The following is a 25,238-nucleotide window of genomic DNA, read 5'->3' as shown; positions in this document are numbered from 1 at the left end:
CGTCCCTATGCCTAATCTTATACATAAGCATGTATAAGATTAGTCAGTGAAAGCATCCAAAATCTCCAAAACCCGGGTAAACACAACTTGGGTGCCAGGGCACAGAGGAATTTTTGGTAACGAGAAAGTAAACAGTCTAGCCAATTGAGGATCCGCATGACAATATATAGGCCCCGAACCTACATTTAGGATAACAAAAACAAATATAGAATCCTCCATCGCGGGAACCAAACAAAACAAAAAAATTTATGATGAAACAACCCTCATCAAGACTGGCAAAACCACTGCATCCAACTGGAGAGGGCTAAACTCAGAGGAGTGATAGGACTACTAACTGGTCACTGGGATCTGAGCAAACATCTACACAACATGGGCATATACAACGATGATCCCAACTGCAGATTATGAAATGAGTAGGATGAAACAGCCTCCCACATCATCTTCGAATGCTAAGCAACAGCTCAATTCAACGTAACATACGAAAAAACTTAGGGAATGAAATTGTAGCAGCGACAGTAAATGACCTGCTACTTCTAGGAAGAAGGATTGAGTCTATTGCTCTGAACTAAGGAACTAGGAAGGTACAATAAGCCAGAAAGCTGCAGTTCCTGGGTAGCACAAACCCCGCTTCCTAGTATCCTTATCATCATACCATACCATACCAACCCTACCTTAAGCTAACTCGTCCCTATGCCTAATCTTATCTACCCAAGGGATAGGGATAAAAGAAGCTGCCACAATGCCTACTGCACCTCGACCTGAATTGATCTATTGTGCTCCCATGTTTTTTATAACTCACTGGCCAGCTTCAGGTTATTAACCAGCCACCACAGCTTTGCCAGCGTCTCCTTGGTGTAGGATCTTGCTTGTGGTTTTTCTTGTCCCTTGGTTTTTATTTACTGCAAGAACCTGCACCTACATAGACCTTCACAGAACATAGAATGTGTTCTGCGGCCTCCTCCTCTTCCTGGCAGTATCTGCACAGTGTTTCTTCTGTCTGTACTGCATGTGCTTTCTTAAGTAGCAGTACATGTCATAGGCGTCATTGTCCCCCCCCTATACAATTTTCACTGATGACTTTAGTCTACATTATTACCATCGATGCAGATGATACCTCAATGTCGTCTTCTTAACCTAATCCAAGCAATCTCCAACGTCATAGAACACCTTGAGCTTCTCACAAAGCGAAGGACAAGACTGAATGTAAAAATGTAACAATTACATTGAAGAAAAAAGCCCTCTACTTTACATCAACATCTACCCTAACCAAACTCATTCTTAACACTAACCTAACCCTTCCTTGAGCTAGATCCCTAACCCAACGAACGTGCACTCTCTGAAATCGATGACGCAAAATGGTAACGCCAAAAGTTATGTATCTAGTATGTTATGTATTAATTATACATTGATTTAGTTATCTTACAGAAAGTTTCTAGTTCTGTTTTTTTAATTAGAATTTTAGAAAACTGTCAGTGTTTGTGTGTTTGTTACAGATAACTCGTGTTTCTCATAGTTTGAAATGAGAATATTCCCTTCCGTTTGGTACAGTTGGACTGAAAAGCCCTTTTGAAATCTCCCTTCCATTTTAAACAGGAATCTTCCTGATGGACAAATCGAGAACAAAAGTATCAACAAGTTGTTATATTAAGAGACACTAGATACCGCGAGCGGCCCACGACTGTTGCTTATATTGATCGGACAACAGAGCCTCGGGGCGAACAATGCCGTCCCCCGGTGTCCATTTCAAGGAAGATTAACGGATTAGATGCTGTCAAGAGCTTTCTCCTTTAAAACACCCTGAGGATCAGACTTCGTCCGACGTTTCGGAAAGCTTACGACCTCGGTTAATTGCCAGATTCGGCAGACGGCGCGCCGGGCCGACCTACTTTAACGTTGCTTTGATTTCAACCTAGTTCTCGCCTCTAAACCCAAACGACTTTACAACAGCTCCAGTTTTCATTATTATACGTTAAATAAGTTAGATAATTATCAAATGGAATAATTTATTATACAAAAAGTGTGTCAAATTCTAAAATTAATCTATAAAGAAACAAGAATTTGAGAAAGAATGATTAAGGGGAATGATTATTCGAAAATCGTGAGATGCGGTCTGGTGTGATTTAGGTTTCAAAAAAACATTTCTTTATCGTGACAAAGTTTCGACCTTTATTGAGATCATCTTCAGGGCCTGGGATTTACAAGCATTGTTTAAATTTAACAAATACATGTAGGACGTGAAAAAAGTGAATTTATACAATGCAAAAAATATATTTTATTTTTTATTCAATCAAAGAAGATGATCTCAATAAAGATCGAAACGTTGGCACGATAAAGAAAATGTTTTTCTGAAACCTACATCACACCAGTCCGCATCTCATGATCTTCGAATAATCACCGACTAACGGTCACTAATCACCACACATTATGGGGAATATTCAAAAATTTAAAAATCAGAAAAACATAATAGAAAACGAATGCAATTTGATGCTTAATTGCTCTAATAAAACCATAAATCGACAAAAAAAGCTTTCAATTTTTATTTTTTTTTTATTTTTTAATGATTGATAATTTATCCAGCAAAAACTTGAATCGAGCTCAGACAACTGAAATATATTTTTTCCCATTTGTGAAGCAATATTTCATCTTGCTTCAGATATTTACCGTTTATACTATATTATTAAGATTAACAAGTTGTATTTGAAAATAAAATAAGTCTTCGTTCACTAAATTCAGTGTCTTTTATTCATGACTGTTATATTCAACAGTGTTGGGTTGTGGGATGTGCAGTCATACAGAAAACACAGCGTAGTGCTCAATTCTTTAATTTGCCAACGTTTCGAATGGTTTTCATTCTTTTTCAAAGCGACGCCTGGAATATGATGGAATATTTTACATTATTTTACATATATTACATTCGTTTTTACATCATTTTTATAGATTTTCATCGTTTATTATAAATTTCTTAATAGTAATTTTTAATACTATGTGAGCAATGCGAAAAAAATTTACAAGTTAATTAAGTTTTAAAATTTTGACTAGACAATGGACTAGATACTTTTTGTTCTTTAATATTGAAAGACATTTTTCTTACTGGAATAAAGGTAGAGCCGCTTTTCCGGTGGACAAATGGTTCTAATTTTTTTATGCCAGTACTACTCTAATTATGGGTTAAGGGCTTTAATTTGATGCCCGTTTTAGTTGGAAATCTTTTACTCCTTCCAGCATGAAAAAAACAAAAAAACTGAAGAACTACTAACTACGATTTTAATGCTAACACCAGGAAAAAAATGGACAAAAGGGGCTCTACCTTTATTCCAGTAAAAAAATGTCTTTCAACATTAAAGAACAAAAAATTTCTATTTCTTTGTCTAGTCAAAAATCTAAAACTTAATAAACTTGTAAATTCAATTTCATATTGCTCACATAGTATTAAAAATTAATATTAAGAAATTAAAATCTATAAAAATTTTAAAGTAAAAACAATATACCTAAAATAATGTAAAGAATCATATTCCAGGCATTGCCTTGAAAAAGAATGAAAACCATTCGAAACGTAGTTAAATTAAATTCACTGTGTCAATGCAAAATCAGAAATAATTTGTTTTCAGAATTCAAAATTTCTTTCTTTTTTTATCCATTTGAATAAAAAGTGTACCCTTGGCCCATACAGGGCAGGTTATGCAGGAAAGTACATGCTACTCGAGGAATACGAAATCTATCACTTTGTAATGCAGGCAAAGAAAGAATAAGGAATGGAGAAAGAAGCCCATCATCTGAAATGTGTCAAAAGAATATGATTTAAAAGTAAAAATGTATTCATTTAAGTTACATCAAAGATATTTTTTTAAAGGGTGTATTGCCTTGGTTTACAAAGTGGTAAAAGAAGAACAAACAAGAAGTTAAATTAAGTTTCATAAGTAACAAATATTATGCTTTAAATATATATTTTAGGCAAATAAAGGATATTTAGACACAAATTATTTTTTTGTCACTCTTCAAGCCTATTTTAATATCAGCGTATACAATAACTAAATGATAACCACAAGTGATTTCAAAATTATTCTATTCCTTTATTATATTTTCCTGGACCAACAATAGGCTCAGATCGCTGTTCAAATATCTCAGGGCCATATTTTAAACTGTAAATTTTTGAGTGTTTAAGTTTGTCTTATAATTTATTGAAAAGAATGTATTTATTAGTGAGAATGGAGGAGCCAGAATGCTATTATTTTATTCATTGAGGACTCGGACTTAAATCAATGAGATTTGGGTTGCATGTCTGTATTTATTGGTTTGAATGAAAGGAATGAATGTGGATCTTATTTTTATCTCTGAGTGTAATTTTGTAATGAAGTGTGGTGTGAGAATGTAATTTATTAGCGTGAATGGATGGACTTATTACCCAATTACCCTGAGAAATCTTGGATATTTTGGGCAGTATGAATAAAGTCTGGTATGTGAATGTTAGGACTTATTCCCAATTACTCCAAGGAATATCAAGTCGTCTAGACTCCTCTCTAACTTGTTTTTAAATGTATATATTTTTATGTAAGTAACATTTGTGTGTTTATTTTTATCCTTGACTAATGAGGCCCTAAGAGAAAGAGAGAGTCGGTAACCTTAACGCCAAAACCTAAGTGTTTTGAATTTAACTTGGCTACAGCATTAGAAAAATGAGCTGGATGAATAAAATGAGATTTAAAAAAATACCGCAAATAAAAATTCCCAGTCCTAAAACTAATCCCCGATTCATTCCTATTTGAAATATTGTGTAGTTTTCATGTTTTTTAGTGTTTTTCTCATTTGACATAACTCAAGAGATAATATTGAAAAGCGCTTTAAAATTTTCAATTTAATTACAACTAAATTTTTAATTTGCTAAGTTTAGCATGTATTGACACTTTTTTTCAATATCCCAATAACAATAAAAACTGTTCATTTCCCCATATCTACTATTTCATTCTATTGAAATGCAAACAGAAGACTTTTTCTATTTGAATTGATTACAAAATAGCATGAAATTTTGAACTTTTGAACTGTTTTCTTACGATATTGTTTAAGATTTAAAAAAAAATCAGCAGCATTTTTTTAACAATACAAAATTGGAATTAATTTTTTAAATGTATTTTTTTAAATATTTCTTTAGACATTACAACTCTATTTTTGCACCTTTCAGGTTAAATCTGTGCATATTAACTTTTGATTAAAAATTATTCTTTTTACTGTTTAATGTGGCATATTTACTAATATTTATCTTGTATTTCCACTGACCCTAACATTTCGTCTACTAAGGTAATACTTTCAAGGCAACAAAATTGGAGTGGTTTTAGTTTATTATAAATTTTTTCTTGAAAACTTTAATTACTTCTCATTTTTGTTATACTAATAAAATTGTACATTGTTTACAGTAACCGTGTTCAATAAAAACCTGTAAATAGTTGTATAAAAGCATCTTTGATTTTATAAGAATATATTTTTGTATGGATTTTAGATGTAATTAAACCATTTTAAAAAAATGTAAATCTAAATATACGCGTTTGTACTGTTTCAGTTGAAATGACAATGACACTGAACCCCAACGGAGTCGGAGTGAAAGCGGAGTCGTTGAAACCGGAAGCGGGATCATCTGGCGGACCAGCCTAGCCCAAGTTACACACCTCATTCGCAAACCAACAACCGAAGCTGTTTTGCACCAAACATAAGCTCAGGAACTTTACTGCGCAACATCTTCCCATTTCTAATACAGTCGAATATATTTTCACCCTGCGTCAGATATTTCCCATTTATATTTTGTACGATTGTTAAGTTGTAATTAAAAATAAAAATGAGTGATAGTGGTATTAATTAAATTCACGTAATTCAACATTAATTCTTCTAGCTGAGGACTTTATTTTTATTTATTTATTTTATTTTAATTTTTTTTTTAAAGGTCAAAAGGAAAGGGTAACATATCACAAAATGCAACATTCTCTACACTTGGACCATAAAATAAACTTATATTTAAGTTATTCTGCAATATTTATATTATAATAAGTTAAACTTATATGAATAGTTGAAAATGCATGATGTACAAGTTGACAAAATATTTTGGTAATTTTGCGAAAGCTAACATTAAAAAAGATCATTAAAGTTTTCCTCAATCTACAAAAAAACATATAATTTTTAAATTATTTTATTGAAACTGTGGCAAAATAGATAGAAAAATATGAAATGGTTCAGTATTTGCGTCACACTTCTGGTCTAATGTTTATTATTTACAATATGTTAAATGTATTTATATAAATGTTATTCTCCTTATTCAAATCTTGTAAAATCAGTTCACATTTTATATATTTTATGGAAGAAAACAAAATATTGTAAAGTACAATGATGAAGGATTAGAATGAATTCCTTTCTGTGAGCAGTCAAATAAATAAATGCAGATGTCACAATTAACTTTAATCAAATATATGTTTAACTATAGACAAAATAGGTGAATTAATAAAAACCAAGTTTTTATTGTTATTCATAATAAATTAAAACATTCTGTACAACAGAATATTTTTTTACAAAATTTAAAAAAAAATTCTACTTATAAATTAATAAAATAACCAGTCATGATTATTTAAAAATAAAGTCCTTAGTCGTAGAATTGAATAGCTTGAACGTATAAGGTGAAATAAAACATAATCATAATGTGGATGAGGAAAACTTAGGCGAATAGCTATGAAATAATAAATTAAACATAATTAAAATGTTTTATAGGCGGTAATATTTTTTTCAGGGGGAACAATAGCATTAGACATAAATACATAATTTTTTATCTGCCATTAATGTAATAGTTTATCAGTGATCAAATCAAATTCGTTAAATTTCTACTAAATGTTTACAATTTTTTTTTGTTCATTAAATTCTATGGAAATGTAAAAGGAGTGATGAATGATTTTAAGATGATTAAAACAAAACATAATAAAATTTATATTTAAAAAGGCATTGAAATGTCTAGTAATTTAGTTGTGATAGGGAAAAGACCAAAACCCTGTAATCCTAGAGTAGGCTGGTTTATGAGGGTAAGATCCAAATAGATTTAGACTACTTCTTCTTATGACCAGTGAAACTATGTTCTAAATACATAAAATATAATAAAATATAATACTTATTATTAGTTAAGCACATGTACATTGATGCACGTTAGAAGCGGTCTCCTTTCAAGAGCACTCTAATCCTCTCCCTCCTGTAGATGAATATTAGATCAGTGCACAGCTCTATACATTTGTTTTTATATAATGCAAAAATAAAAAAAATTATTAAAAAATACTTATACAAATTAAAAAATTCTATACTGTAAGTTATAATTAAATATAAATAAGATAATTAATATATTTAAATAATAAATAATAACTATAATGTTAACATCTCATGAGATTAAAGGACGTTATTAATGAGCATTATGAAATTGTTACAAATTTATTTTTAGGTAGTAAAAAAAATCACTTTTTAATTTATTTTTTACAACATTTTATAAAACATAAAGGGTTAGATTTTAAGGTAATAAATTATTTAGTTTAAGGTAATCATGCTTTGACTATACTTTCTTAAATATTGATGAATAATAAAGTTTTAAAAAAATATAAAAAAACAAAAAAACAATCTTAATGTCTTCTGTTGTGACAGAGTTTTTAAATGAAATTGGTTTTGTACATACATCTCTAACATGAAGAGGTCCAAATAATTCTCCCTCCCCTCAGGGAATTCTAAATTGTTAAAATTTATCCGCAGTTCTAATTAGTTTATTTAAGCCGAAATTTAGCCCACCTCGAAATAAACTTTAGTTACTACCTCCTTGCCTTCAAAATTATTAATAAATTTGTGGAATGACTTCGGTAATTCCAGTTGGCTTTAAAAAAATTATACCTGTACATTTTGTACAGTATTGCCTTAATGTTGATGTCTTTACATTATATGTATGTGTTGGAAAATTATTGAGTTTTAATATTGAGTTTGAAAATATACGAAAGATTGCTCCTTTTCCGAGGAGAGTTATATTTTACAATTTGTAATAGAAAGCATGTATAGTATAACAATAATGTCGAACAATAAAACTATATGAAATATAAGCAAGCTGTAACATATTTAAAATGCTAATTTTCTTTTAATTAAACTAGTCAAATAAACAAAGAAACCAGACACACAAAAGAAGAACAGTTTTTAATAAAATAGGCTTCAAATCTTTAAATATTTTATAATCCATAGGGTAATAGAAAATTCTCATTAAGGTACAATAAACATTTTTATATAGGTAGAGAAATGATATTAAAAAAAAGTTATAACAAAAACCATATTATTGAAATTGTTTAAAGAACATATCAATATGTTGTAGTTATCATTTAAATGAACAAACACAGTTAACATTTGAAAATAAACACACATATATTTTTATTCCTAATCTATATTTTTAGAAACGCTCTTTCCTATTAATACCTAGATTTAAAAAGGTGTTGATTAATAACTTCCTTTTGAATTTTGATGTGTAACTTTAGGGATAAATTCATATATAAATAATTATATATACCAAAAGCTGTCAACCTAAAACATTTACGATGTTAGTAGCTTTTTTAATGAGGTCATTTACAATATATCAGATTGTAAATTTATTTTCTTACATTCAACTTTTACATATTAAAAAAAAATATATCAGGTAGAGTTGAAAATTAACATTCGTTAAGGGAAAAAAATGTAATCGCATGATTACCAGCTTGAAATTAATAAGTGGACATTTGAATATGCGTTTTATTTAGTTTTATTGTGAGTAAATGTTGGTGAATGAAAATATTCTTACACATCAAAAAAAAAGTAATTCTTTGATACAGATTTATCATAACTGTCATCCATGATGTGATGTAATATTTCTAGTGTTTTATTAATCTTATTGGTGTGGACCCAAATTTATTACAATATGAGAATCCGAAGTGCTTTCTGTATTTCACAAATGTGGCAATATACATTTTTACTATAAGTAGAAAGGCCTCTGCTTTAATTTTTCATAAGTAGCACCATGGTGTCACCAATTTAATTAATTTTTTTCAGATTGTATAAGTCTCAATAAATCTCTTGTTGAACGAATGTTTGCCTTTGATGTTGGAAATGTTGAAAAGAAACTATTTTGTTGTAATAAGTTTTATTTTTGTGAAATTAAAGCGAAATATTTTATAAATCTAACATTTGGACTGTACGACAGTTGAACAATCTTTTATATAACAACTTAACACACGTTATTTTATATAGCAGTTTTCAACCTTTTCTTTGTGTCACTTTCATATTTATTATAAAAGAATGGTTTCAAGGAATGCAAATTATGAATGAAAAAAAAATATATAAATGTTCAAAACGCATTTTGATTTCTAGCTTCAGACAATTGTTAAAATAGTATTATATTTTTCAATGCCAAAACTAACAAGCAGGTACACGTTATTAACAAGTTGTTACTGTACAATAAATTAAAATACAATTCTTAATAAATCATTGTCTTTTCTTAATCCTTAACCTTTTTGATTAACATAAATTTTGATGTACACAAATGTTTTAAACAAATTCGCAGTAAGTATAAGGTTTGTATACAAAAATGTATCATGAAAACATAAATTTTTAAATATCTCATATCATTTTTTTGTTGTATTTCTAGATAAATATTTTATTAGTTAACAAAATTACATTATTATGAGGGATTAAAGAAAGTTTTAAGGCAATCATTGTTTAATATGATGTTGACATAGTTGGAAAATTTACAGAGGGCTCGGACAGAAAAGGAAGGATCAAGATCTTCAAGTGTTATTTTTGGAAGCAGGGTTGAATCTTTTCATTGATAGAAAGCATGTCGAGGTCATTGAGGATAGTTATTTAAATTTGTCTGTTGACTTTTGATGAGAAGAATTGTATGCGGTGGATATTGAATGGCTTATGGAACCCAATAGTTCCAGCACATATCCCCATATGGCCAAAGTGGTCATAGTAATGGCTTCAACAGAGTTTGTTGGATTTACAAGTTCGAAACAGATTTCGGTCCTAGAAGCCCAATTAATTGTCCAAGTCTTCTGTTATGTTCTTGTCATCCCATACTGAGTACTAAGTACCTAACTTGATATGTCAGTATATCAGTTGATGTATAGCTACTGTGCCGGTTGTAAGATGGCTTAACAGAACCTCACATTTCTGCTCGGTATGGCCAGGTGTTCAAAGTAAAGTTCTTTATAAAGTAGTAGTATTAAAAGACAATAACAGATTTTGGTCCTAATAGCCCAAGTAAAGTAGTTGTCCAAGCCTTCTGTTAAGTTCTTGTCATCCCGTACTAAATATCTAACTTGATACATCAGTATATCAGTTGATGTATAGCGGCAGAACTATTAACTTAAGACTTGTTAGGGCTAAATTGATGGATTACTAGATACTGCTAACACTGCAAATTTGATTGGAAGGTTTGGGTGTGCCGGTTGTAAGATGACTTAACAGAACCCCACATTTCCACTCTGTATGGTCAGGTGTTCAAAGTAAAGTTCTGTGTAAAGAAGTATTATTAAAAGTCAATAACAGATTTTGGTCCTAGAAGTTCATGTAGTTGTCCAGGTCTTCTGTTATATTCTTGTTATTCTGTTTTCTGTATAAGTGTAGTATAAATGATAAACAGGGTTGTATGGCCAGTACTCGTTGCCGCACCTCTCTCTGAATAAGCAGTCAGATAAATAGGATTCAAGGATAATGTTATAAAGTGTACGTGTGGAGTGGTTAAGTTAACCTCTAACCCTGGGCTACATCCCTAGTCAAACCTAAGCAAAGAGGTTAGGAGACCTCTAGAGCTGACAAAATGGTGTCAATAACTGAACTCTTGCTTGAATGATGGAGGTGGAAGCTGATTTGGCAAGAAGGAATGATGTTATGTAAATCTAGGATTTAAATTTTTTTTAATGAGTCTTTTGAGGATTTTGAACATCACAGAAAGAAGGTTGGTAGTTGCTGTGAGCTTTACGAATGGGAAAGAAATTCTGTATTCAGAGAAAAAGAAAAAGAGGTACAAAAGATGTAATTGTATATTGTGGTGAAATACTATGACCTTTTGAGGACAGTTTCAAATTTGTGTATGTAGTACTTAACTTAGAAATGAGAAAGAAGTATACCATGACATTATATTAACATGTTTATTTTAGTTCATGAAAATCTTACAGTAATCAATACAAATAATAAATATTTAAAAGACTAGGTTATTACTATCTAGAATTTTTTGCAATAATCCATAAATATATAAATTATGCATCTATTAATCTACTGGCTAGCAAACAAGTAGCACAAAGAACAGTATTTCAGCCATGTTCATTAAATTAACTCGATGTCTTTTTTTTATGTAAAATAAATAACGACCAACTTTTATGGATTTGGAAAGGTCACTCATGTACACGGTTGTTGTTCATATTTTAAACACATTCCTATGTTGTCTTCCGGGCTTTCTTCCCTGGATCCAGGACCAAACTTCACCCGAATGTTGAAAGGTTTGGTGCTCGCTAGTAAAACAAAAATAACATTAATTATGGCTATTTATAAATTGTACAATTTCAAAGAGAAATCACTGAACTCTCTATTCGGCAAGGTCCTTCGATTCCGCTGCAAAAGGTATTACCGCAACGCAGCAGATCACAGAGGCCAGGACTGCCCACAGGCTGAAATATTAATAATCATTGATGAGCTAAATTAGTCAACCATTAAAATTAAACTCACAGAGATAAAATCTTCAGTGTCACATGCCATGACTATTTTATCTTCACACAGATCCGGAGAGCTGTCCCGAATGGAATTTGAGATCGGACCAGAACCAGAACCTTCATCTAAAAAAAATCATACCTTTATTAAAACTGACAATAATAACGTTAAAACACTTACCGTCTTGGCTATAAGAGGGTCCAATTCTGAAAGAATTGTCATCACACGGTTCATAAACAATAGAGCACATCTCTGTCAAATAAGAACATTAAAAAAATACTTTTTGAGTTTGTTTTTTAAATTAATCCTCAACATACTTTCTTCTTGTCTGATACAAATATTGTAATCTTGATCTGCTAGATGCCTCCCATTAATGGCGTAATTCATTGTCTGGATTACTCCTGAAATATCCTACATTCACTTTAACATATTATTACAGTAGATTGACTCAATGACGATGTCAACTGAGTTACGATAGATCTGCCAACCTTTTTCGCCGAGGAAGTATTGATCACAACCTGCCGGTGCTCTGCTGTTAAATTCAATCTGTGTGATCTTTATCTCCCAGATCCGGTAGAGATCTGATTTAGAAAGGTTCATTGAAATTTTAACCGGATCTTTTATATTCTCAACATCAAAGTATACTATAATAGAAATAAAACAATTAAGTAAATTTAATTAAACAGATGATCCCAGTTATATTACAATGCTGTCCTGAATTTTGCCCGCAAATATTTATATCGTGTGAACTCCCACCAGTCACCCGAAACCTGTCTGAATCACACACTCCAGTTTTTCTGTTGGGCTGTCCCTGCGAAAATATTTAGATGTAATAAATTGGAAAAAAAAGTATTTTTATTTCTTTTGGATTTTTACCAAATTGAAATGGATGAAGTCAAGCCTGAATTGTGTCACTTCAGGAGCCAGTTTCTTGATTAATAAAGTGCATTCTTGCGAACCTTGAGTCAAGCCAGGAAAGCCAGGGTTTATAAAATAAACAATGTTGTTTTCAACCACTGCTCCGCACGTTGCAGTGACTAATAATAATAATAATAAAATACATTTTCATTTAGGTGAAATGGTACATGACATAAAATTAAAATAAATATATTTCTGACAGACAATTCATGGTTACTTGGACCTCTGAAAGAATTTTAGTGACTATAAATATATCATTGAGACCCATTTACTACTTTTTTAAATCTTTCTTTTCTTGTTTAGAACCGATGTTCATAAATTTACACACTGAATAAATTACTAAGTCTGTTCTGTATTTTAGAAGAAAAATCGAAGGATAGCCAGAGACGGTTCACAAAATTTCACTAATTTTATTTTTGCAAGGAATAAAGCTTGGCAGGACGTAAACTGCTTCTTGAGACAAATTGTGAATGCAGGGCAAAACTGGTGGCCCAAATAAGGTGTATATTATTTTCCAGTTCTTGCTCAAATTTGCAACAACTAGTGGTTTTGGGTTCGAATCCTGTTTTTTTTCGTTTTTTTTTTCTTATAAAATTTTCAAGAAATCCAGTTTGTTAAGTCAACACCGCTGTATAAAGCATGCAGAATGCCACTCGATATGAGAATTGAGCTTGAGCCTGTCAGCGACTCTTCGGGTCCCATATAATTCTCAGAGAAAACTGGTTTTAATCGTATATTGTCAATAACTTGTTTTTCGTTATCTTTTATATAAATTGAGAGAGTGAATGTATTTATTAGAGTAAATGTATAGAATGTGGTGCCAATGGTGGAATATTTAGTCTCGAAAAAAATCATGAGTTCTTGATGAGCAGAGGAATTAAGGTACTCCTGACATTATTTATGAACTGCCCACCTAGTTTTTGCATGAAAAAATGGCCAACTTTGGATATGATTATTTTCTCAGCCTTTTAAGTCTAGTGTGTCCTTTCATTAAGTTTATTCGCTTAGCGTCTGTGTTTCCACTGGACCGCCATAAGTCACAGACCTGCGCTAGGTTTTTAAGAAATTTTACTCTAAACCAGATGGTTTTTTAAAAATATTTTCTTTGCTTCTTTCATTCAAAAATTCGGGAATATGTTAATTCTTTCACTTAAACTCACTCAAAAACATCAAATGAAGCTGTGGAGCCAGGAAATGTCCTGGATCGACACCCTATAGCAATCAATAGGAAATTTGAATAAGCTTCCTCTTTTCCCGATATTTTTTCTTTTTCTTCTTAATGGGCAGTGTATTTAATGTATTAATAACTCGAAAGTACAATGAGCAAGATTTTTTTTAAATAAGTTTCAATTAATTAAGGTTTTTAGTTGAGATAAAAAAGTCAGTGTCACGAGCGGGATTCGAACCCGCGACCTTTGGCTCAATACGCTGCTGCTCTAACCACTTGAACTATCGTGTCTTCGACCCACTCGGGCACTAACTTCCCATCTCAACCCCACCTTTTGAATTTTCCCTCCTTTTTGCCATTTTTCAAAATTAATTATCTTAATTAATTGAAAGATATTAATTGGTCAAGTGGACCATGAAAACTAGTGCATTTAAAAATAATATACGATAAAAACTTAAAGTTTAAATTAAACCGGATATTCCGATCACTAAGTCCCATTATCTGAATACCCGAATAGATTTTAATATTTTTCGAGCTTCTCGGAAAATAAATAGGCCTCCTCAGGAACCGTTAGTTTAGGAGAATTTAAAAGCGGCCGGTGAAAGATTTTTGTCCCGCGCCGGTTGTCATCGCCAACACCAGGAAGTGTATTTAATTGCCTATTCAAGACTTCCATTCCTCTCGAATCAATGGAATATCCCTGGAGTTCAATTTCGAAACGGGTTTTGAACACCAACTAACCCAATTTTCTTGGCCTTTCCAAGTCCAGACCTCGGACTTTTGACTGTTTTCGAGGCCACATGTCTTCAGGTTGCAATTGAATTTTCTGTCAGAAAAGTCTTTTTGTTTTTATTTTATTTTATTCATACATGAGTAATGTCGTAAATGCCGATAAACACTCAACATACTATCAAACAAACAATATCATTACATAAATAACAATTTACAATTCATTTAGCATTAATGACTTAGGTGTAGTAACCAAATTTGGTAATAAAATTTAATTCAACCATTTGAAGGCAATTTTAATTGGAGATGATTGTCAAGATCCGATTTGATTGGCATAAGTGATATGAGTCCATGACTTTTGAAGGCAGATTATTCCAATTTTCCTAACGACGCGATTTGATAAAATGTTGATCCAATTAATTTCTTAATTCTTTAAATTTTAACTAGTAATTATAATTTTTTCTGTGTACCTAGCGTGTATTGAAAGTGAATATATTTATTAGCGAGAGTGTGCAGCGTGAGAGGGCCGATTGCCGAATATTCCAATTTTCTACAATGCGGTTTGATAGAATGTTGGTCCAATAAATTTCTTAATTTTTTAAATTTTAACTAGTAATTATAATTTTTTCTGTGTACCTAGCGTGTATTGAGAGTGAATGTATTCATTAGGGAGAATGTGTAGCGGGAGGGGGCCGATGGCTGAATAAATTTTCTACGATGCGGTTTGATAGAATGTTGGTCCAATAAATTTCTTAATCCTTTAAATTTTAACTAGTAATTATAGTTTTTTCTGTGTACCTAGCGTGTATTGAAAGTGAATGTATTTATTAGCGAGAGTGTGCAGCGTGAGAGGGCCGAATGCCGAATATTCCAATTTTCTACGATGCGGTTTGATAGAATGTTGATCCAATAAATTTCTTAATCCTATAAATTTTAACTAGTAATTATAGTTTTTTTCTGTGTACCTAGCGTGTATTGAAAGTGAATGTATTTATTAGCGAGAGTGTGCAGCGTGAGAGGGCCGATTGCCGAATATTCCAATTTTCTACAATGCGGTTTGATAGAATGTTGGGCCAATAAATTTCTTAATTCTTTAAATTTTAACTAGTAATTATAATTTTTTCTGTGTACCTAGCGTGTATTGAAAGTGAATGTATTCATTAGCGAGAGTGTGCAGCGTGAGAGGGCCGATGGCCGAATATTCCAATTTTCTACGATGCGGTTTGATAGAATGTCGGTCCAATAAATTTCTTAATTCTTTAAATTTTAACTAGTAATTATAATTTTTTCTGTGTACCTAGCGTGTATTGAGAGTGAATGTATTCATTAGGGAGAATGTGTAGCGGGAGGGGGCCGATGGCTGAATAAATTTTCTACGATGCGGTTTGATAGAATGTTGGTCCTATTAATTTCTTAATTCTTTAAATTTTAACTAGTAATTATAGTTTTTGTCTGTGTACCTAACTTGTTTTGAGAGTGAATGTATTCATTAGCGAGAATGTGTAGCGAAAGAGGGCCGATGACTATTTTCAAAAATTGGAATTTTCAAAGCTCTGAGAGTTAGTAGTTATCAAGAGTTACCAATCCAACATTTTAAAAAATTCAAATTTCAACATTTTTGCCTTTTCTTAATTTTTCATGTAGAGTTTTTTCGTCAATTCTGTGATGTAAATAGGTTTCTTTAAAGCAAATTTAACATTCTTTCAGGTGACACGAATCAGATTTTTCTACAGTCAGTAATTCTGACGTTTATAAACAATTTAGTGGACCTAATTCGAATAATTAAAAACCACCCAAAACCTGAAATTACGGATTTACCGTGAGATTTGGACAGGAGTTTATAGGAAGTTTTTTTTGTTGTAAATGGTGAGTAGAAACACGTGAAATATTCGACACTTATGGCCAGTGTATAGGATATGTTTTTATATCTTTATGTTCTTGTGATGAAAAGAGACATGGATCAGGGTAATAATTCGATGAAGTAGCCCTTTGGCCGTGTTTATTATTGTATGAAAGGGAGGTGTGATGTAAAGTTGTCCCCTTTTTACCCCATTGTCGGCCCCTTTCACCTCAAAGAAGCCGACCCCTCATAGAAAAATGTATTTTTATTACTTCTTCCTACTTCCTACTTCCTTCCTCACTCATTCAAAATCAAACATTTATAAACAAAAAACATTAATATCACTAACACTTTCAACATGGCACACAACAGTGTCATATCTAGACAGAAAATACATATTTTCAGTGAATACAAAATCATTTGTTGAACCGAAAATTTCTATATTTTGTCCATCATTGTATAAATTCATATTCAACCTTATACGGATAATTTAATCAATGTTTAAAAAACCCAGGCTTTGAAGATGATCTCAATAAAGATCGAAACATTGGCACGATAAAGAAATAATATTATTAAACCTGCATCACACAAGATCGCATCTCACGATCTCTAAATAATCGTAAATATTAATAGCAATGTTACTCGCGTAAATTTTATAATGTATTTTCAATTAATTGAGGTTTTTAGTTGAGATAAAAAAGTTAATGTCACGAGCGGGATTCGAACCCACAACCTTCGGCTTGATATGCCGCTGCTCTACCACTTGAGCTATCGTAACCTCGATCCACTCGGACACTAACTTCCCATCTCAACCACACCTTTCGAATTTTCCCTCCTTTTTGCCATTTTTCAGTTCCTTTTTATCTCAACTAAAAACCTTAATTGAAAGTTATTAATTGGTCAAGCGGACCACGAAAACTAGTGAATTTAATAAATTAGAATGAAGTATATCTTCACTAAAGCTCTCCGTGGCCATTTCGTTTGTCGCTGAGAATCAAATAGATTACATGACATTTGAAAAATGGCAAAAAAGGAGGGAAAATTCAAAAGGTGAGGTTGAGATGGGGAGGTGGTGTAAAATAGATTTTTTTAAAAATTTTGCACAAATTCTGATTAGTTTTAGTCACCCTGTTAAACCATAAAATATACATTTTCATTGAAATAAAAAAAAGACTGGTTAAATTAGAAATTAGGTGGGATTTGCCTAGATCAAATTTCCTTCTCGACAATGTCCAGTGTTTCACTTAAAAGGGCATAATTCTGGATTTTGTCAATTTTCAACGATACTACAACCGTTTGAAAGAATATATTCCATATAAATTTTTATTTATCTCAACTAAAAATCTTAATTAATTGAAAGATATTAATTGGTCAAGCGGACCACGAAAACTAGTGAATTGAATAAGTTAAAATGAAGTATATCTTCACTAAAGCTCTCCGTGGCCATTGCATTTGTCGCCGAGATCAAAAAAATTACACGACTTTTGAAACATGATAAAAAGGAGGGAAAATTCAAAAGGTGGGGTTGAGATGGGAAGTTAGTGTCCGAGTGGATCGAGGTCACAACAGCTCAAGTGATTAGAGCAGTATTGAGCCGAAGCTCGTGGGTTCGAATCCCGCTCGTGATGTTGGCTTTTTGATCTCAACTAAAAACCTTAATTAATTGAAAGTTATTAATTGGTCCAGCAGACCACGGAGAATTTATAATTATGTAATTTTTTGATACATTGCATATATTATACATTACATCAAAGGGTTGTCTACCTACTAAAAATCTAGCAAAAAAACATTGTACGCAGATTTGTAAAGACACGACACGCAACCGTGAGACATCTACACAGAAAACACTTTGACTGAGTATAAATAATTTGAGTAAACCTAAAATTTTACTTTATGTAAATCATTGTATAAATTCATTTTCACATCTCACATGTTGTATAATATCGTCAATTATTATTCAGAAATCGTGAGATGCGATCTGGTGTGATGTAGGTTTAAGAAAAACAGTTTCTTTATCGTGCCAACGTTTCGATCTTTATTGAGATCATCTTCAGGGCCTGGGATTTACAAACATTGTTTGAATTTAACAAAAACATGTAAGAACGACGAATATCGTCAATGTTTGCAAATTCCAGGCGCTGAAGATGATCTAAATAAAGATCGAAACGTCGGCACGATAAAGAAAATGTTTTTTCTAAAAACTGCCTCACACAAGACCGCATATCACGATCTCTAAATTATCATTATTTAACTGTCATTATTACACGTATTGTATTACCTTGTGAACTGTTTATTTTTAATATAAACTGACACGAATTACTGCAAAATATATTAACTCGTGAAAGTAGAAACTTGGGAATTTTGGATGACCTGAAATTCAAAATTTAATATTTGAACCTTTATCATGGTACAGTGATCAGAAGCGAAAAATGCAACCAGATTTCTTTTCAGTAAAATATAGCTAAAGGAAACCAATTGGAAACTGATCAGAGACCAAACCACAGGTTCTTCTATCTCATCGCAGACCACAACAAAAAAATCTCACATTATACTCGTAATTCAGGTATTTGGTATTATAAGTTACCGTATAAAACGAATAAATTTTATATGATGACGAGATATGAAATATGATGAATTATATCTGATTTTTCTATATTTGTTATCAGTTGCGTTTTATATATCAAAATCGGAATATCTGTGTCTTTTTTCGAACAATTTGTATTTAACAAAGTTTGGAACACTCACATACACAGCAAACGCCGAATCCCAAGGCGCACGGCCCGTGCGGGGTCCCGCTCGTTATCCTGCATTCGTAAGCGTTGAGGCAAATTCCTGAAAGTGAATTTCGAATTAACGACTCGTCGACCATTTAAAATGTGGTAGTCGAGACGATCGGATACAGACCTGTCCTCCTTCCGTTTTCAGCTTTACATTCCTCACTGACCGGGATCGGGAAGAAGTTCAAAACTTAAAAAAAAGATACAAGTTTTAATGTGGAAACTGGTAAAAACCGAGGTTGTCGACCATAACTCAAATTGAAACAATTTTACGATTATTTTGATTAATATATTGTTTACTATTATATAGTTATTTTTATTTCTGATCCATCATAATAACAAAAAAATAATAGATTATATCTTGAATTTTGTTTTACACTTAAATACCCCATTATAATTAACTCAGTCTTTTCAGACACTCGTCGTGCCCAAAATATCGATTTTTGATTTATTTTAGGTAGATCTACAGATTGCAACAGAAACCTGTTGTGTCTTTCTGAAAAATCTTCAACTGGTCCAGAACAACTGAGGAAAAAGTGGAAACCTTTAGTTGATTAAAAAAAAAATTGTATACCATTTTGGACATTCAAGCAAAGTTGAAGAGTATGTTACTGATTTTACAACATTATGATTTTTATTGCATTTTATTTCGAATTTAAAAAAATTCAGTAAATTTCTGGTGTTTGTTTTAGCAAAAACCCGTCGTGTCCAAATTTAATTTAATATTTAGCGTACTTCTGATCAGTTTAAAAAAATTCAAAAGCATACTCAATTGAAAGCAATAAACCAGAAAATGAAAAATCCTCAAAAAATATACAACTGTAAAAAAAATTGTATACCATTTTGGACCTTAAAGCAAAGTTGAAGAATATGTTACTGATTATACCCCGTCATGTCCAAATTTAATTCAATATTTAGGGTATTTCTGATCAATTAAAAAAATTCAAAAGGTTACCCAATTGAAAGCATTTGATAAACCAGAAAATATTTAAAAAAAAAAACTAAAAAAATATACAGCCGGAAAATGAAACGCTTTCATGTTTTTATTGGTTTATGGTTTATCATGGATTTAAACTAAAACAAATCTTCAATGAAAGAAAACTTTAGGCGCGAAAACTTTTCTTGAAAAAACCTCAATAAATGTACAACCTGAAAAAGAAATGCTTTCATGTTTCTTCGAAAATTATATTTCTTGGAAATGACAAATTTCAGAATTAATGATTCAATTTCAACTACAATTTAAAAAAATCTCAAATGAAAGAAAACTTTAGGTCCGAAAATTTTATCACAAATGATCGTAACTTGATCATTTAAGGCACGTGTCACTTTTCCCCTCAAAATTCGTTTTTATTATTGCAGTTTCAGCCCACTTGATTATCCTAGTCTTACTGTATTTCGGACAAACTTGAATATTCCCAATTTTTTTCTTATATTTTTTTTTCATTATGTAAATTCAAAAAAGGAGCGTTTTCTTGAAAAAACCTCAATAAATGTTCAGCCTGAAAAAGAAACGCTTTCATGTTTTTTCGAAAGTTATAATTCTTGGAAATGACAAGTTTCAGAAATTAACGATTCAATTTAAACTACATTTCATGTCCAAACTTAATTCAATATTTTGGGGCATTTCTTATCAATTAAAAAAAATTCAAAAGGTTACCCAATTGAAAGCATTTGATAAACCAGAAAATATAAAAAATCTCGAAAAATGTACAGCCTGAAAAAGAAACGGTTTCAAGTTTTTTCGAAAGTTATATTTCTTGGAAATGACAAGTTTCTGAATTAATGATTTAATTTAAACTACAATTTTAAAAAATCTCAAATGAAAGAAAACTTTAGGTTCGACAATTTTATTACAAATGATCATAACTTAATGATTTAAGGCAGTCGCCACTTTTTCCCGATCGAAAAAGACCCAAAATGTTTGCTCGACATAATTTCCTTGTAACCATAACACATAAGAAAATTACTGTAAACTGATGATATTTCATGGTAGTAATTTTGCCGTTCCCGATCATTCTGGTCTGCCAGCCCTCGTATTAACCCGCTTATTTCCCTGACCTTCGAAATATCGAAACGGGTCTGAGAAAAACAGCGAGTATGGAAAGACTAAAATGAACGGAAAGACGCCCAACATTCATTCATTCATTTCATATTCCCTCAGATCCCATGAATAAATACATTATACGGTTGTCACATCTCTGAAATATCCATTCAGAATAAATAAACCATTTCATCAATGAAAACGCTACTTTTGTATAATATTTATACGGGAAAAAACAACATATATAAAGGATATCTTTTTGAAACCACACCAGTTTCCTTATTTTTTGAACAGATACAAAAAAAATAATAAAAACAGAAAAATTACTTGAATATAAATATGCATTCGGCAGCAGGGTCTTTAATTTGAACAATTTATTTGATGAAAAGTCCACAAGACAAAATAAAATTAGCAAATTAATTTAAATAATCGTTAAGAACGTTTTTGTACTCACGTGTCGACCAGGTTGGTTGGTCACGGATTTGGTCCAAATTTTTTTTGTTATTCTATATTCCAAAATATCAGACACGTATTTTTGATTGCGTGACGTATATTCACTTTTTGTGAATAGTCTCCGCCAAACAATTTTGAAAGTTAAAAGCTTTCGTTTTTTAATATTTTTATTTCGCCGTTCAAGTTACTCAAATCAACTATGTGAACATTTTCCCATTGCAATAAAAATATAGTAAAAGATATTTAAGTTAATCAATAAACAAATAATGTCTAAAAATCAAATATTTTGTCAAGTAAACTAGGTCATAATTTTTTTTCTTAAAACTAATTAGAAATTTCGTAGACCCCTAAATATAAATTTTTGCTTGAGTTTGAGATTATCGATTTTTTGACCCTTTATCTGATTTTTTTTTTTTTTAAAGTAAAATTCAATTTTTCGTGTTTAAATATTTTTATTTCGCCGTTCTACTTGCTCAAATAACTGTACGAATATATAATTTTACAGCATTTTTTACTTTGCAATAAAAAATATAGTAAAAGTTATCAAACTTTATCAATAAACAAATAATTTCTAAAAACCAATTTTTTCTCGTGAAACGAAATACGAAATTTTTTTTTAGCACCTCTACACACCCATAAATATTTTTTTAAAATTGAAATTTAACAATTTTTTGACTCCCTAAATTTTTTCAGATTTTTGAGACGTCGTTTTCGGAATATCTGATTGAAACGGTTTCCTGGTTTTGCCAATTTTTTTTTCTTTTTTTTTTTAAAGATGAAATTTTCCTTGTTTTAATATTTTTATTTCGCCGTACTGCTTGCTCAAATAAATATAGGAATATAGGATATCATTTTACAGCATTTTTCTACGTAGTTTGCAATAAAAAAATGTAGTAAAAGTTTATCAATAAACAAATAATTTCTAAAAACCAAATATTTTTCAAGTCAACTAGATTATAAATTTTTTCTCGTGAAATTAATATGAAATTTCGTTTTAGCACCTCGAGAAACCCCTAAATATTTTTTTAAAATTTAAATTGAACAATTTTTTGACTCCTAAAATTTTTCCGATTTTTGAGCAGTCGTTATCGGAATATCTTGATTGAAACGGTTTCCTGGTTTCGCCATTTTTTTTTTTTTTTTTTTTTTTTTTTTTTTTTTTTTTTTTTTTTTTTTTTTTTTTTTTNTTTTTTTTTTGAAAGGTGAAATTTTCCGAGTTTTAATATTTTTATTTCGCCATTCTACTTGTTCAAATAATTATATGAATATATCATTTTGCAGCATTTTTCTACGTAGTTTGTAATCAAAGTTTTTCAATAACCAAATAATTTCTAAAAAGCAAATATTTTTTAAGTCAACTAGGACAAAAAATTTTTTCTCGTGATACTAATATCAAATTTTGTTTTTGGCACCTCTAACCACCCCTAAATATTTTTTAAAATTTAATTTGAACAATTTTTTGACCCCGAAATTTTTTCCGATTTTTGAGAAATCGTTATCTGAATATATATGATTGAAACGGCTATAATTCATAAACGGCTAAAAGGATTTTAACATCAAACAGACTATTTGAAAGAAGAGGAACATGGCTTTTTAATGACGTACGTACCATTAAAATATATAAAATATTTCTATATGAAAATACACAAATTAGCAAAATTAATTGTCAGAAATTAACCTAGGTTTTATTAGATAATTACTTTCATTCAAATAAGCAATTTCACTTATTCTTATTATGAAAAATGTTTGGGATTAAAGTGTTTTTTATTATTATGTTTACTTAGAGACCTCATGGGGAAAACAAAGAAAACGAAAGCTTGCGTTTAATAAATGTAATTTAGGAAATTTCCTTAATTTTTTGGCATATTCAAAAAAATACTTCATTCTTCTCAAAAAAATTTATTAAAAACAAATTAAATTAAAAATTTGGGGTTCCCATTTGAAATAACAAAAGTGACGTCTATAATGCTGTAACAAAAAGGTGATGAAGTTTTGGAATGCGCACAAAATGTTTGACGGTTACCATCAATAATTTTTTGTTTCTGTTCAAAAAATTGGGAGAGCTAGGCTAGGCCGATCAGAATAACGAAAGTGATTGAAGCTGCTAAATAAAGCATACAAAAACATCACATATCTGCTAGTAATTAACATAGAAGAGACAGGCTAAATTTTACTATTTTTAAACGTTTTGGTTAAAATATAGCAGCAAGAGTCAAAATGAAGTAGTAGAAATCAACGATCGAGCATAAAAAACACCTTTTTATTCGAAAATTATGTATGTTGGGTAAATATAGGCATTAAATTTTTAAAAATTTACCCCTTGCCGTCCTTGAGAGGAGCGCTGAAGGCGAAGGCCAAGGCTGCGCGGTGCCGAGGAAAAGAAGCGCTATGCCGACCTGGAGCCATCCGCGTTCCATGACGCCGCCTTACAATCTGAACCGCGGCTGACCCAGATACGCCAGGTCAACTCGCCCGTTATGTCCCTCAACTGGGAACAATTATGCCAAACCGATTCCTGGCGAAATTTACGGTCCATTTTACCTCCAGGCCCGTGTAGAAAAGCCATTTCTTACTGGAGTGGCTTCAAGACGTTACTTTCGTTCGATATCTTATTTTACAAAATCAATACTAGATAAAAACTACAGGGAAAGTTATAGGATTTGTTAATATTCAAATATATTTTTTGCATTGTATAAATTCACCTTTTTTCCACACCCTACATGTATTTGTTAAATTAAACAATGTTTGTAAATCCCAGGCCCTGAAGATGATCTCAATAAAGATCGAAACGTTGGCACGATAAAGAAAATGTTTTTTTGAAACCTTCATCACACCAGACCGCATCTCACGATTTCTGAATAATCATAAATTTTACCATTGATCTACGTGCATTTTATTGCCAAAATATCCAAACCAAAATAATAAAACAATTAGAATGCAACAGGATATTTAATTATTGTTAAGTAAACAAAAAATGAAGAAGAAGAAAAATAACTTTATTCTGGGACTGGTGTCCCCTAAGAATAATTTACATGAAATAAATAAAGGAAGTTTCTTCTATGAAGTTAAAAGTAAAAAAAAAAATCTTGGCACAATGTATACCAATAAGGCAGGACAGAAGAAAAAATTACGAGAATATTGAACAAAAATAACAAATGTTAACGTGAGGTCTCTGCTTGGAGGGATTGGAGGTGATTACACAGGTGGGATTCAAAGGAGGAAAAGGAGGCAGAGTGATGAATAGAAAGGGGAAGGGAGTTCCAGAGTTTAGGGGCTCGGATCAGAAATGATCTTTCGAAGGTATGGGTTGTATGTTGCGGAAGGATAAGGTCAAAGGAGATGAGCGGATGTTACGAGTGTGAGGAGTTGAATTGGAGGGATTGGGTGATGTAAGGGGGACGACGGGTGTAGATGAACTGGGAAAGGAAGCAACCTAGGAAATACTGTGCATGGAAGGAGGGGAATAGCCAGGAAAGTTGGGAATACAACCCCGACACCCGGGATCCCCGTAGGGTGTCGTACACAAATCTTACGCAACAAATCATAATACGCTTCAATCGCGCGTTCTCCGCCTCTGAGAGACCACCG

The 25,238-nt window shown here is 31.4% G+C and overlaps 2 protein-coding genes across 3 annotated transcripts in view; one reads left to right on the top strand and one right to left on the bottom strand.

Moving 5' to 3' along the window:
* LOC106665554 (potassium voltage-gated channel protein Shaw) overlaps positions 1–6,547 on the top strand; it is a 339,235-nt gene extending 332,688 nt beyond the window's left edge. For both annotated transcript variants that reach the window (XM_024225679.1, XM_014392044.2), the window contains one exon: positions 5,552–6,547. In XM_024225679.1, coding sequence (XP_024081447.1) covers positions 5,552–5,643 — 92 coding nt within the window. In that variant the 3' untranslated portion in view covers positions 5,644–6,547. The remainder of the gene's footprint in view (positions 1–5,551) is intronic.
* Positions 6,548–11,242: 4,695 nt separating this feature from the next.
* Positions 11,243–24,101, bottom strand: LOC106665445. The gene is made up of 11 exons (XM_024225678.1): positions 23,968–24,101; positions 19,284–19,346; positions 19,125–19,211; positions 12,601–12,761; positions 12,430–12,535; positions 12,213–12,368; positions 12,042–12,125; positions 11,905–11,976; positions 11,743–11,849; positions 11,600–11,684; positions 11,243–11,528 (listed from the first exon to the last, which is right to left on the bottom strand). The coding sequence occupies exons 1-11, from the start codon at positions 24,065–24,067 to the stop codon at positions 11,416–11,418; spliced, it is 1,134 nt and encodes a 377-aa protein (XP_024081446.1). The 5' UTR covers positions 24,068–24,101; the 3' UTR covers positions 11,243–11,415.
* Positions 24,102–25,238: the final 1,137 nt, after the last annotated feature.

The sequence above is a fragment of the Cimex lectularius genome, unplaced genomic scaffold (genome assembly GCF_000648675.2).
Source record: "Cimex lectularius strain Harlan isolate CLEC.00 unplaced genomic scaffold, Clec_2.1 scaffold37, whole genome shotgun sequence".
Taxonomy (NCBI): domain Eukaryota; kingdom Metazoa; phylum Arthropoda; class Insecta; order Hemiptera; family Cimicidae; genus Cimex; species Cimex lectularius.
The sequence above is the reverse complement of the archived record's forward strand: the minus strand, read 5'-3'. Positions and strand labels throughout refer to the sequence as shown.

Bases quoted from the DNA above. Each gene is read 5' to 3' on its own strand.
- LOC106665445 (XM_024225678.1), bottom strand. From the start codon at position 24,067: ATGGAACGCGGATGGCTCCAGGTCGGCATAGCGCTTCTTTTCCTCGGC. The intron at 12,536-12,600 runs GTAAAAATCCAA...ATATTTTCGCAG, and splicing joins ACTTCATCCATTTCAATTTG to GGACAGCCCAACAGAAAAAC. The intron at 11,850-11,904 runs GTAAGTGTTTTA...GATTTTTTTTAG, and splicing joins ACCCTCTTATAGCCAAGACG to ATGAAGGTTCTGGTTCTGGT.